Source organism: Myotis yumanensis, unplaced genomic scaffold (assembly GCF_028538775.1).
Source record: "Myotis yumanensis isolate MYYU_CA2020_CCGP unplaced genomic scaffold, mMyoYum1.0.hap1 SCAF_19, whole genome shotgun sequence".
In the NCBI taxonomy this organism is placed as follows: Eukaryota; Metazoa; Chordata; class Mammalia; order Chiroptera; family Vespertilionidae; genus Myotis; species Myotis yumanensis.
In genome coordinates, this window is record NW_027223770.1 from 13,120,852 (window position 1) to 13,133,531 (window position 12,680).

Consider the following 12,680-nt stretch of genomic DNA (forward strand, 5'->3'; position numbering starts at 1 on the left):
GATCAGGGAGCCGATGTGGAATTTCCTGCCCGGCCCGGCGCCCCTCCTGCCGCCCCCCGCCCGGCCACGCACTCCGCTTCCGGCCGCTCTTGCTGCGGCCGCACCCGCGTCCGCGCCCGCCCCGCGCCTGCCCCGCGCCTGCCCCGCGCCGCATGGAGGGCGCAGGGCCCCGGGGGGCCGGGCCGGCGCGGCGCCGGGGAGCCGGGGGGCCGCTGCCGCCGCTGCTGTCGCCGCTGCTGCTGCTGCTCTGGCTGCTGCCCAGCCCCGGGGCGCCCGAGGAGCTGAACCCGCGCGGCCGCAACGTGTGCCGTGCGTCCGGGTAGGAGCCCGGCCTGGCTGGGGGAGGGAGGCCGAGGAGGACGCTCGGGGCCGGGGAGAGGGGAGACCCGGCATGGGGGAGGGTGGCATCCGGGACCTCCCTGCGCCCAAAGCGCCGGCCCCTTCAGCCACCCTCGCTGACGCCGGCTCCGCTCCAGGCCGAGACTGGGCGCCGGGCCACGACGGAGCATCCGAGGGTACCCCGGGCGAGAAGTCAGCAGAGGGGAGACGGGGTGCAGTGGGCGCCGGGAGGGGTGACACACGGGGCCCGAGATTTCAGACCTGGAAAAAGGGAGCCTTGGGCGGGGTTGTGCAGGCTGTAGGAAGAGGTCGGGGAAGGGCATTCCAGACAGATGGAATGGTATGTGCAAAGGCCCGCGGCGTGAGTGTGACTCCAGCTCAGAGGACGGTGAGGGTCAGGGGGGGATGGAGCTGTGCGGTGGGGAGGCGGGAGCCGGGAGGTCCGGGGCAGTGAGACTCGAAGGATCGATCCGATGAGTTTCTTAGAAAGCGCGGGCGCGGTTGGGAGACGGGCGGTGGTAGAGGTGGGCACCGAGGAGCGGGTGCTCAGAGTGAACCAGAAGCGGGAACGGAAAGGACAATGACGTGCACCGGCTCGGAGTACGTGAAACTCCCGGTGGGGAAGCCAGTGTGGGACCGGCACGCGACAGGCCTGCCGGGGGCGGGGGGCGAACATCAGAGGGCGCAGGAGCTGGAGGACCTGGTCGGCCAGTCGGAGGCCACGGCGAGGTCGGGACATTTCCACTCGGGGGCAAGGAGCCGGCGTGTGGGGAGGAGCGGCGCGAGCGGGAAGCTGGAGAGGCTGCCGCGGGGCACCCAGCGGGGTCCCGTCGGGGCGCCCCGGGCCGCTGAGCTCCGGGAGGCCGCGTCCGGGGGCTCGGCCGTCGCCCTAGACAAGGGGCTGCGAGGGGGCCGCGCGGGGTTTCCGAGCTTGGATCCCGAGGCGCGCAGACCCCTCCCCGCTGCGAGCCCCGCCTCTGGGGCGGGGGCCGGCCAGGCCCGCCATCTGCTTCGCATCGACGCCGACACAGCCTCCCGGGCCTTCCCGGCCCCAGGAATGCAGCGGCGGTAGCGGGCGGGGCCCTGCCTGGAGAGGGGGAGGGCGCGATCGCTGCGGGCCCTGCCGCTCAGCCTCAGCTGTTCCTCCCCTCGAGGTCGGTGCTGGGGATCCGGTGGGTGGCAGGCTGGAGCTGTCGGAAGCCTGAGCCCTTCGCTCCCACTCCCCGCAGCCCTGAGACCTCCCCATGAGGCGGCCTTTTCTACTCGCCAAGAGCTTGGGTTTCAAATTCTGTTGCTGCCGCTCTCCCCGCTGTGTGGCCCTGGGCGAATCGCTTCACCTCTCTGGGCCTCCCTCATGCAGTGGAGGGGGTGACTTCAATCATGGGTGGAGCTGATTAATGGGAAGGACAGCTGCTCTTTTTTGATACTCTCCCAAGGCTCCCCCCAGCAGTTCCCTTTCCCCAGAGGTGGGAGGACCAGGGGAGGGGAGCGACAGCCACTAAAACCCATGTATCTCACGTGTGCCAGGCCTGTGGTTGGTGCAGGGGGCACAACAGGGGAGACAAACACCCCTGCCCGGGTGGTGGAGGAAACTTACAGCAAATCATCTGCCATCCAGCAAGTGCTAGAGGTGTTCAGTGGGGGGTGCTGCTTCCCTAGGGTGATCTGGGAGACCCACTGCGAGGTGATAAGTGGGCAGAGGTCCAGGGAAGAGGAGGCAGTGCCTTGTGGTGTCCAGGGTGAGGCTCTGAGTACAGAGGGCCTGGGGAAGGACCTGGGGGCTGGCCAGAGCCTGGGAGGGGGGATGGTGGTGGAGAGGCCAGAGTAAGGGTGGCCAACCACAGTGGGGTCTGCCCAGTGCTCTAAGGACTTGAGTTTTTTGAGGGCCATGGGAACTCCCCGGGGGCTTTGTGCAGAGGAGGGCTGGCGTCTGACAAGGGTTGACTCTCAGGTGGCAGAGGAACGAGGGGCAGGGGGGCAGAATGTGGGGCCAGTTGGGGGATCAGGAAAAATCAGAGAGGGCCAGGGTGGCTCTTCCAGGCTGGGGTAGAGCAGGGGAGAAGTGGCCTGTCCCATCCTAGATCCACTCTGAGCAGTAGAGCCAATGGATGTGATGTGTGCACTGAGTCAGGGACAGCTCTGGGCATTCGGCCTCCCAGCCTGCAAGGACCGGGCTTCCCTGTGACAGGCGGCAACTAGGCGTTCAGTGTTGGAAGGAGAGCCCCCTGGAGGGCTCCCAGGCTTGGATTGTCAGCATGTTGATGGGACCAGTGAGCTTCCAGAGAGGAGAGAGCCTGGGGGTGGGGAAGCCTGAGGAGGGGTGTCCACGGGGGCAGAGGAGAGGCAACTGGTATGGGAGCCTGAAGCCTGTTAAGTGTGGGCTGGCTGAGCTCTTCGTTTGTGCCAAATGCTGGAGACATCTTGGTTTAATCTTCCTGCCAAACCCATGGGCTCCATTCTACAGAGAAGGAGCCTATAGCTCAGAGAGGTTAAGTTCTGCGCCTAAGGTCACATAGCAAGGGGCAGAGGCAGGCATCAAATCCAGCTTCCTGGGGCCCTACAACAGGCTCTCGCCCACAGAATCACGTGGCCAGGCAGGAGGCGGTCCTGCTTCCAGGACCATTCCAGCAGGAGGACACCTGCCGGGGCTCTCCTCCCAGGGACTTGGGTTCAGAACTGGCAGAAAAGGCCGAGGGTGAAGGCCCTACTTGTAGATGGGCACCGGGAGCCCTGGGGCAGGCCGGGGGGGGGGGGGTGCAGGTCATGGGGGGCAGGAGAAGCCAGACCTTTGTGTTCCCTGTGTCAGGCATCCAGTTCAATTTGTGGAAAATCAGCTGAGCCCCATTCCTGCCCTTTGAGGATTTTATGGGTCCTGTTCCCAGGTCCCACGTCTTGGGCCTGAGGGAGAATGGAGTTATTTTGTGGGGTGAGGCCCCAAGGCCCCGTCCAGGGTGTGCTGATGTCCTGGAACATCCTGGGGACGTGGGGCATCTTCTGAGGGGGTGATGGGGGGCAGCCTTTCCCTTCCCAGCCTGGACCACTCACCCAGGGTCCTTAGGCCCCCTCCCAACCTCTTCCCATCCAGGTCCCTCTCCTTTGGAGAAGCCCACTCCTTTTCTCTAAAATGTGAATGGCTGCTCTGTGCCTTTAGGATTCGGATGAAATTCTTCTAGGTTTGATGGGACCTATGAACCTGCGTCTGAGCGTCTGTTCTTTCTCAGCCTCCTTTGCCCCCCAAATGTGGGCACCCCGCATTTCAGCCCTTGTGCGGGGCCTCCAAACCTTCATGCCCACACATCCCATCAGCCCAGAGTTCTGGGCGCTGTACTACCCTGAAATGTGACAGTTCTAAATGATATGCCTCCTACTGAGGTGACTTGTACCTTGTAAAGCCAAATAAAATTAAACAAGATTTTAAAAACATATAAGTAGGTGCTTTAATATCTCCTTCCTACACCTCAACTCTTGCCCTGGAGACCTCCCAGTTTTACCTCCCTTACGCTTGTGGAGAACTCCCCAGGTGTGCCCTGCCCCTCTAGGAGGCACCTCCACTGAGTGGATGCCTCACTGTGTCTACCCGCCTCACCCAGAGGCTGCACATCTGTCTGCCTTGGCACTTCAGAATGCCACACTTGAGCAGGTCCTGGAGATCCAGGGACCTCTCCCCAGCCCCTATTGCACTTCTGCCCCTCCTGGGACACCTTTCTCAGGCCTAGTGGCTGGGGGAGGAGGGTCCAGAGAGTTAGGTGGGATGGGGAGACCCTGTAGAGAGAACTGGGAAGTTCTTAGAAGTTAGGTCTATTGGTGGTCTGCCCTCTGCACCTCCCGGTGTCATACGCTGGAGGGCTGGAATGTGTGTCTCATTTGCTACTACTCTCCCAAACCTACAATAGTTCCTGGCCCTCATACACAACAGGGCCACGATAACCACTCCCCCAAGGCAGAGTGCAGGTTGCAGGAAGCCCCTGCCAGGAGGGGGATTGGGGCTCAGGCTCCTCTCTCTCCTGTAGCTCCCAGGAGCCCATGTGCTGTGCCGGCTGGAAGCAGCAGGGGGACGAGTGTGGGATCGGTGAGTGGGACATCCTGGGGACCTGGGCAGTGGGGGTGAGGGCAGTGGGTGGGGGTATGGAGTAGGGGGATGGTGTGGGGGCTGGACGCAGGGCAGCTCAGGTCCCGTCTTGTCCGCAGCGGTGTGCGAAGGCAACTCCACGTGTTCGGAGAACGAGGTGTGCGTGCGGCCTGGCGAGTGCCGCTGCCGCCATGGCTACTTCGGTGCCAACTGCGACACCAGTGAGCGCTGGGCAGTGGGGCTGGATTCTAGAGAGATGGGCGTGGTCTGTGAGAGGGGCGGGGTCTGATCCGGGAACCCGATCCAGCGTGAGAGCCCGTTCCCCGAAGCCGGGGTGGGGAGTGGGTGGGGACTCTGGCCGGTTCAGGGTGGGCCCCAGGCTCCCTCCAGAGTGCCCGGGCCTGCCACTCTCTCCGCTCATCCCTGCAGAGTGCCCGCGCCAGTTCTGGGGGCCCGACTGCAAGGAGCTGTGCATCTGTCACCCGCATGGGCAGTGCGAGGATGTGACCGGCCAGTGTACGTGTCACGCGCGGCGCTGGGGAGCACGCTGCGAGCACGCGTGCCAGTGCCAGCACGGCGCGTGCCACCCGCGGAGCGGCGCGTGCCGCTGCGAGCCGGGCTGGTGGGGCGCGCAGTGCTCCAGCGCGTGCTACTGCAGTGCCACGTCGCGCTGCGACCCACAGACGGGCGCGTGCCTGTGCCACGCAGGCTGGTGGGGCCGCAGCTGCAACAATCAGTGCGCCTGCAACACGTCACCCTGCGAGCAACAGAGCGGCCGCTGCCAGTGCCGGGAGCGAACGTTCGGCGCGCGCTGCGAGCGCTACTGTCAGTGCTTCCGCGGCCGCTGCCACCCGGTGGACGGCACGTGCGCCTGTGAGCCGGGCTTCCGCGGCAAGTACTGCCGGGAGACGTGCCCCGCCGGCTTCTACGGCCTGGGCTGTCGCCGCAGGTGGGCGCGGGCCCCGGCCCGGGTGGGGGAGGGGGGCGGGGAGGAAGAAGGGCAGGCAGCCAAAGGAGGCGGGGGTTAGGTGGTTCCGCGCCCCGCCTAGCCTCCCGCCCCTTCCTTCCCTAGATGCGGTCAGTGCAAGGGCCAGCAGCCATGCACGGTGACGGAGGGCCGCTGTGTGACCTGCGAGCCCGGCTGGAACGGCACCAAGTGCGACCAGCCTTGCGCCACTGGCTTCTACGGCGAGGGCTGCAGCCACCGCTGCCCGCCGTGTCGCGACGGGCACGCCTGCAACCACGTCACTGGCAAGTGCACGCGCTGCAACGCAGGCTGGATCGGCGACCGGTGAGGAACCTGTGCCATAATCCGTCCCAGGCCCGCCGCCCCACCGCCCCTGATGCCCTTGGTGGAGGGCTTTGTGGGCTTGGGTTCGTTTGCCCCCATTTCCACTAACCCTCCTCCCGCGTTTCGAGGTGCGAGACCAAGTGCAGCAATGGCACTTACGGCGAGGACTGCGCGTTTGTGTGCGTCGACTGCGGCAACGGCCACTGCGACTTCCAATCCGGGCGATGCCTGTGCAGCCCTGGTGTCCATGGGCCCCAGTGAGTGCCCGGGGCCTAAAGGGGGCGGGGGTATGAACCCGACACAGGGCTCCAGTCAGACGCCCAGGTCTTCTATGTGGGTGGGACCAAGGCCTGACCCTTCAACGTTGGCCGCCTTACCTTAGCTAAGGAATGACAACAGACTCTTTGGAGCCGGCACTTTGAGCTGGATCCGACGTCCAGTTCAGCCTGTGGTCAGTGGGCTCCTGAAGTGCACCTGAGCTGGTGTAGATCGAGCAGGGACCTCCACTTACAGCCAAGGGCCTGATCGGGCAGCCCCTTTCCCATCCACACAAGAGTCAGTCTCAGGGATGGGCACTGCGGCCCAGTGGCCACTGGCCGGTCCCCCAGGCCCCTTCCCACTGCTGTGCACACACATTCATTTCTAAAACACGGATCGCAGAGTATGGGCCCGGAAGTGGAGGTGGGCATCAGTCCTTAGAGAATAGAGCTCCAGGACAGGGGTTAGCCGGCCGCAGGAGCCAGGGCGGGAGGCATCGCGGAGGGTCGCTGTGGCCCTCCCTGAACCTGCGTCTCCATCGTAGCTGTAACCTGACGTGCCCGCCCGGGCTCCACGGTGTGGATTGCGCCCAGGCCTGCAGCTGCCATGAGGACTCGTGCGACCCAGTCACGGGTGCCTGCCGCCTGGGTGAGTTGGTGCGCTGGCGGGGGGCGGGGTAGGGAGGTTGCTGGCACCCTCCCTGATCCTAATACCCGACAGAGACCAACCAGCGCAAGGGTGTGATGGGCGCGGGCGCGCTGCTCGCCCTGCTCCTGGGTCTGCTGCTCTCGCTACTCGGCTGTTGCTGCGCCTGCCGTGGCAAGGACCCCGCGCACAGGTGAGGCCCCACGCGGCCCGGCTCTCCTGGGCTCCAGACGCACCCTGTCAGTCGCGCTGCGGGACCTGTCTCGGCCCGGTCCTGGCCCCGCCCTCTCTTTAGCTCAGGCCCCTCCCTTTCTGTTTCCGCTCCCTCGGAGAACGAACCTCCCTCTCGGCCCCGCCCCCAGCCCCGCCCCATTCGCTCAGGCCCCGCCCCCGCCCCGCAGGGAGCTCTCACTTGGGAGGAAGAAGCAGCCACAACGACTGTGCGGACGCTTCAGCCGCATCAGCATGAAGCTGCCCCGGATCCCACTCCGCAGGCAGAAGCTACCCAAGGTCGTAGGTAAAGATACCCGCACAGGGTCTGTGGGGGGACACCTTCTTCCGCAAGAGGCTGCTGGGAAATGGGTGTGAAGGTATCGGTGTGGGATAATGCTCTGAATGTTGATGTGGGTGGGCGTGGGGGTGGTGCGACGGAAGAGAAGGAAAAAGGGGATGATAATGTGCGCGAGCCCAGGGAGAACGGTAGGAGGGTAGGGGGCCTAGGTGTGCAGGCAGGTGTGGGAGGCTTTGGGCTCTGACTCTGTGAGTGCTTGCATCTGGGGTGCCATGAGGGTGTGTGGACATCTGGGTCAGACAGCCCCCCCACTCCCCAGTTTGTAGGAGTATATGTTGGTGTGTTCTCCTGGAGTTGTGGCACCTGTGCAAGGGAATTGCTGGCACCAGTTGGCAGGAGGGGGGTTCTGCCTGGATCCCCTGCAGTGCCCTGGGTCCTTTCTGGAGCCCTCCACCCTACCAAAGGGCCCTGGGTGAGGGGTTCTGCTTCTGTTGTCACACTGCCTATTGAATTGCCTGTGCCACCCACAGGCAGGGTAGGGCTGGTGCGCCATCATTTGTGGCAGGAGGGCTATGGAGGGCACAGGCTCTGAGGCAGGGCAGGCCCCCTGGCAGCCGTGCCTCCCTCTTCTCCTAGTGGCCCATCACGACCTGGATAACACACTCAACTGCAGCTTCCTGGAGCCACCATCGGGGCTGGAGCAGCCCTCACCATCCTGGTCTTCCCGGGCCTCATTCTCCTCCTTCGACACCACTGACGAAGGCCCTGTGTACTGCGTGCCCCACGAGGGTGAGCACACTCTGCTTTAGCCTCACTCCGGCCCAGGGAAATGCTCCAGCTTAAAAGATCTCTGTGCTCGGGGGTACAGGATCATGGAGAGGGATGGTGTGGGGATGCTGTTAACGGGCGTTGGGCTCACAGCTGAGGCTGCAGGGCGGCGTTCTGTGCTGCCCTGCGTTGAACTGAGGTGGGGTCTGGGGAGATGGGTGGGCTCTCTTTTCTCTAACCACAGCCCAGGTTCATTTCTGGGGGAGAGACCAGGTAGAGAGAAGGTTCTGGGCCCAAGTAGGAGTTGACAGGAGCAGAGGTCTACAAAATATGGGCACACACCTTGGCCCATAAGCAGCAGGGAGGAGCCTGCCTGGCTGAGATTCTGGCTTCTTTCCTACCCTGACCATCCACCTGGGTGACCTTGGGCAGGCGACTAACCTGAGCCTTAGAGGCCTTATCTGTTAAAGGAGATGTAATCCCCCTTGCAGGTGTTAAAGGGTTCCATTTGATGATGGTGGGTGTCCTCCAGGCTGGGGATGTGGGGGGAGGGGAGCGGGCGAGGCCGAGGCCAGGCTGAGGTTGGATGGAGCTTTAGCTGGGAACGTGCTTTCACCCCCCAGCACTCAGCCACAGCTCGGGGGCTAAGAACTAGATTTGTGGTTAGCGCTTTGGGTGCCAGGACGAAGCACCAGCGAGGGCCTAAGAGAAGGCGAAGGTTTGAGCCTGGAGGCTGGATGGCTCGGGCACACTTTCTGCTTGCGGTGACCGCCCCGTTCATTCTCTGTCAGAGGCGGCAACCGAGAGCCGAGACCGGGAGGTCCCCACCGCCCCAGCGGAGGCGCAGGCGCCGGCCCCCGCGCCCGTGGCCACCCCGGCGCCGTCGGAGGAGGCGACGCCCCTCCCCGCATCCTCCGACAGCGAGCGGTCAGCGTCCAGTGTGGAGGGGCCTGGCGGGGCGCTGTACGCGTGCGTGGCCCGGCGCGAGGCCCGGCCGGCCCGGGCGCGGGGAGAGGCTGGAGGCCTGTCGCTTTCACCGTCGCCGGAGCGCAGGAAGCCGCCGCCACCCGACCCCGCCACCAAGCCCAAGGTGTCTTGGATTCACGGCAAGCAAGGCGCTGCCGGCGCGGCCCGTGCGCCTTCACCACCTCCCCCGGGCCTCGAGGTGGCGCCCAGCCCCAGCAAGAGGAAACGGACACCCAGCGACACCTCGGCGCGGCCGGAAGAGGCCGGCAGCTCCCGGACCCAGGACCCGACGCCACGGCCCCCGGGGCTGGCCGAAGAAGAGCCAGCCCTGGCCGCGCCCTCCCCGCCCCGGGCTCGGGCGCGGGGCCGCGGCCTTGGCCTCCCGGAGCCCACGGACGCTAGCGGCCCCCCGCGCAGCGCGCCCGAGGCCGCTTCCATGCTGGCCGCCGAGCTGCGCGACAAGACTCGCAGCCTGGGCCGCGCCGAGGGGACCCCGGGCGCACACAGCCCCCGGGAGAAGCCGGCGCCGCCGCAGAAGGCCAAGCGCTCGGTGCTGCCGGCCTCGCCGGCGCTCACGCCCGCCGCGCCCGAGGCCCCGGGTCCCGAGAAGGCGGTGGCTGGCGCACCCCTGCCCGACACCCCCCGGAAGAAGACCCCCATCCAGAAGCCACCGCGCAAGAAGAGCCGGGAAGCAGCGGGCGAGCTGGGCAGGGTGGGTGCGCCCACCCTGTAGCGGGCGGCCCGCAGCTCCACCGGCTTCGCAGCGCTGCTTGCCACCCCCTGCTCCGAGCCCGCTGGGCGCCGCGGCCTCGCGGGGGCGCCGAAGTCATGGGTCCGGAGGGATCCTGGGTCTCACTGGCTCAGGCCCCAGCGGCAGCTCCCATTGGTCAAGGCCTGACCGGCGCTTAGCTGACGGCTCCCTTTGCATTGGCCGAGTTATGTAGGGCTCAGGCCAGCCCGGGTCTCCAAAAGGCCAGGACGGAGGGTTCTGCCCGGAGACCACCTCTTACTGGCCTCGTGTGCACTTGACTGGGCCTGCCTTCTCATTGCCTGAGGCCAGAAGCACTTCTGCCCCGTCTGCCTCTCATGGCCAGGGCCTGGCGCCTCTGGCTGGAGCCTCCTTGCCTTCCCGCAGCCCCAGGCCCTTTCCCCTGGCGGGGCATCAGGGTCTCTGGTTGACCGGAGCCTGGGGAGGAGGGCTGGCCTCTGCTCCCCAAGAGGCTCAGCACCCAGGGCTCAATCCTCCCCACCCTCCCCTTTCCTGCTCCCGCTGCCCCAGCCTTCCCAGCCCTGGCCCCTCAGCCATCAGCTGGTTTTGATGGCCTCCCACCACGCCACACACTGGTGGGAACCCCAGGGGCACTCCAGTAACCTGAGGAGACATATTTATAGCCCCCCAGCAGGGCTGCTCCCGCCTCATCCGGGTGCCCCAGGAAGGGCTCCTCCCGGCAGGGGCTTGGCCAAAGCTTTCTTAATAAAGTGCCTTCTTTTCCCCTCTTGTTCTGACTGCTTCCTATCTGCTGAGCCGAGGACAAGGATGTCGCCAAGCTGGCAACTCACACCCCCAGGACCCCTAACCTAAGCAGAGCCTCGGAGTCCAGGGATGGGTCTCCCGGGACCACGTTGGAAGCCAGTTGTGTCCATCTGCCCATCATTCATTTGTCAAGTTAATTTCCCACCCACCTTGGCCCTCCCCATCCTCCCAGGATGACCAGTGGGTCAGAACAAATCAGGCGGAGCCCCTTGAGGATAAGGCGTGGGTGTGTGGGGCTGCATTTGACCTGTGCTTTCCCCTCTGGCCACTGTTGTTACACTTGGGGGCTCTGAGCTGTTTGGTGTGGCTAGGTCAGGTCAGAGGCTGGGGCCAGGGGGGCAGTGGGCCACGGGCACAGCCTCCAGCCTGGCCTCATCTGGCACAAACAAGGCAGCCGGGCACTGCACAGAGCCCCGCTGTCCGCCTCAATGGGCTCCTTGTCCTCAGCCGGAAATTCTCACCACCTACCCCGCCGGTCTGAGGGTGTTGGGGGTAGAGGGAGGAAAGTGGGCCTGGCCCAGAGCCCTGGCTGGCCTCAAAGGCAGTCCTCCCCTCTCCCCCCACTTCTCCCCACACACACTCTGGCCTGACCTTCTATCTTGCCATTTGTCTCACAGCGTCTTCACTGATTTGGCCTCCCAAGGGCCCTTGCACAGCTACAGAGCCTTATTTCTCTGTGGTGCCCACTGTCCTCCATCTACCTGGACTTCTATCTCCCTGCCTCTGCCTATTGGGCCTCTTTCCCAGCAATTTGGATCAGGAGATTCTGCCAGGATTCTCCAACCACCTCCCACCCCCGCCCTGTGGATCACAGCACCACAGGAGTCTGACCAATGCTGGCACCTCAGAGATCTCACCTGGCAACTCTCTGGCTGGATACCACATTGAGGTCAACTTCAGGGACCCATACAGGGACCCAGCCACCTGAGTGGAGATAGCCTCATGCCACGGGGGGACATCTGGCAGGGCTGGCGTCAACTCAGTCAGTCTCTGCATCTGGCCTGACGAGGCAGCACGCGGGCTCCGTATCTCCAGGACGCGCTGCTTCCCTCGAGCCAGCTGGGTATCCTCCCCGCTCTGGCCCTGCGGCTGGCTGGCCTCTGATCCATTTGGGCACCAGGCCATGCTGGCTGCTGGGGTTGAGAACACAGGTCCAAAGTCTGCCGGGAGGAGCAGATGACCAGCGGAACCCGAGGGCAGGGCAGTGACTGAGGGGGTGGGGGTGGACAGTGCAGTGGCTCAAGCCACACTCTCGCTGTAACCCCCTCACGCCTAGTTAGCGCCATCTCTCCCTCTCCCCCTGCTGCCTGGACCAGTAGTGCTCACATCAACCAGGCCTTTCCTGGGGTCTCTCCTCCCCCTGCCCTGGGAGACTTCCAGGTGTTCCAGACCCCAACCTGCAGGAACCCCTCTGTGGAGGGGCGCTTCCTGAACTTCCGGCTTCCAACCCTTGCCACTTGCCTCCCTGCTGGTCAGATGCTGTGGCCTGTAGGCCAGGCAGGACCTAGGCCGAGAAGCTCCCCCCACACAGGATGACCTAGGTGGCCATCTGGGGAAGGAGCTGCTGGGACCCTTCAAAACCCCCCTGTCCGTCATGCACTCCCTCCCCACCCCCTCGGGCCTGCAGCAGTGCCAGCTCCCAGGGCAGGCGCCACAAAAGGAACCGCGGCTGCTGGAACCTCCGTTGCCATGGGGACCAGGACCACAGGGCCCACATCTGGTAGCGATTGAGGAGGAAAAATTATGAGTCGTGGAAAACGCAAATATTTTTTGTAGCACAGAGCACAAAGGAGCGGGAGGAATGTGGGACTGGAGAAGGCCTGGGCCCAGCCAGTTCCAAACAGGAACGCAGACACACACAGAGTTACACACACACACACAATGCCAGGCTCAGAAATGCTGAGACACCCACAACACAAAACACACCACCAGACCCACAAAAACACTGAGGCTGACTCACGCACTGAAACATACCCACACATACAACGAGACTCAAAGAAATACTCCCTTGCCAACACAAACACACAACCTACCACACACAGAAACACATCATGCAACTCTGCACAGACACACAAAATGAATCAAGCACTGGGACAGACATGCACTGCAACGAGCATACATGTACGACCTGCCCACAGCAACACAAGGAGGCATCATCACCCCGCAAGACACACCACAGTCCAGATGATACGCAGAACAGAAAAGACTCCCTCCACGATGCACACTATGTTTTGCAGATACAGGAACACCAGGAGAGATGCTTGCTGCAGTGCACACACACACACACACACACACACAC

General features: G+C 64.4%; 1 protein-coding gene across 1 annotated transcript; it reads left to right on the forward strand.

The window, feature by feature from the left end:
• The first annotated feature begins 152 nt into the window (after positions 1-152).
• SCARF2 (scavenger receptor class F member 2) lies at positions 153-10,335 on the forward strand. Its single transcript, XM_070399737.1, has 11 exons — positions 153-319; positions 4,350-4,408; positions 4,528-4,629; positions 4,838-5,357; positions 5,481-5,699; positions 5,828-5,956; positions 6,502-6,605; positions 6,678-6,795; positions 7,004-7,119; positions 7,750-7,902; positions 8,673-10,335. The coding sequence occupies exons 1-11, from the start codon at positions 153-155 to the stop codon at positions 9,578-9,580; spliced, it is 2,595 nt and encodes an 864-aa protein (XP_070255838.1). The 3' UTR covers positions 9,581-10,335.
• Positions 10,336-12,680: the final 2,345 nt, after the last annotated feature.

Coding starts and splice junctions, on each gene's coding strand:
- SCARF2 (XM_070399737.1), top strand. CDS start 153: ATGGAGGGCGCAGGGCCCCGGGGGGCCGGGCCGGCGCGGCGCCGGGGA. Junction 5,700..5,827: donor GCAGGCTGGATCGGCGACCG/GTGAGGAACCTG, acceptor CCGCGTTTCGAG/GTGCGAGACCAAGTGCAGCA. Junction 5,957..6,501: donor CCTGGTGTCCATGGGCCCCA/GTGAGTGCCCGG, acceptor TCTCCATCGTAG/CTGTAACCTGACGTGCCCGC.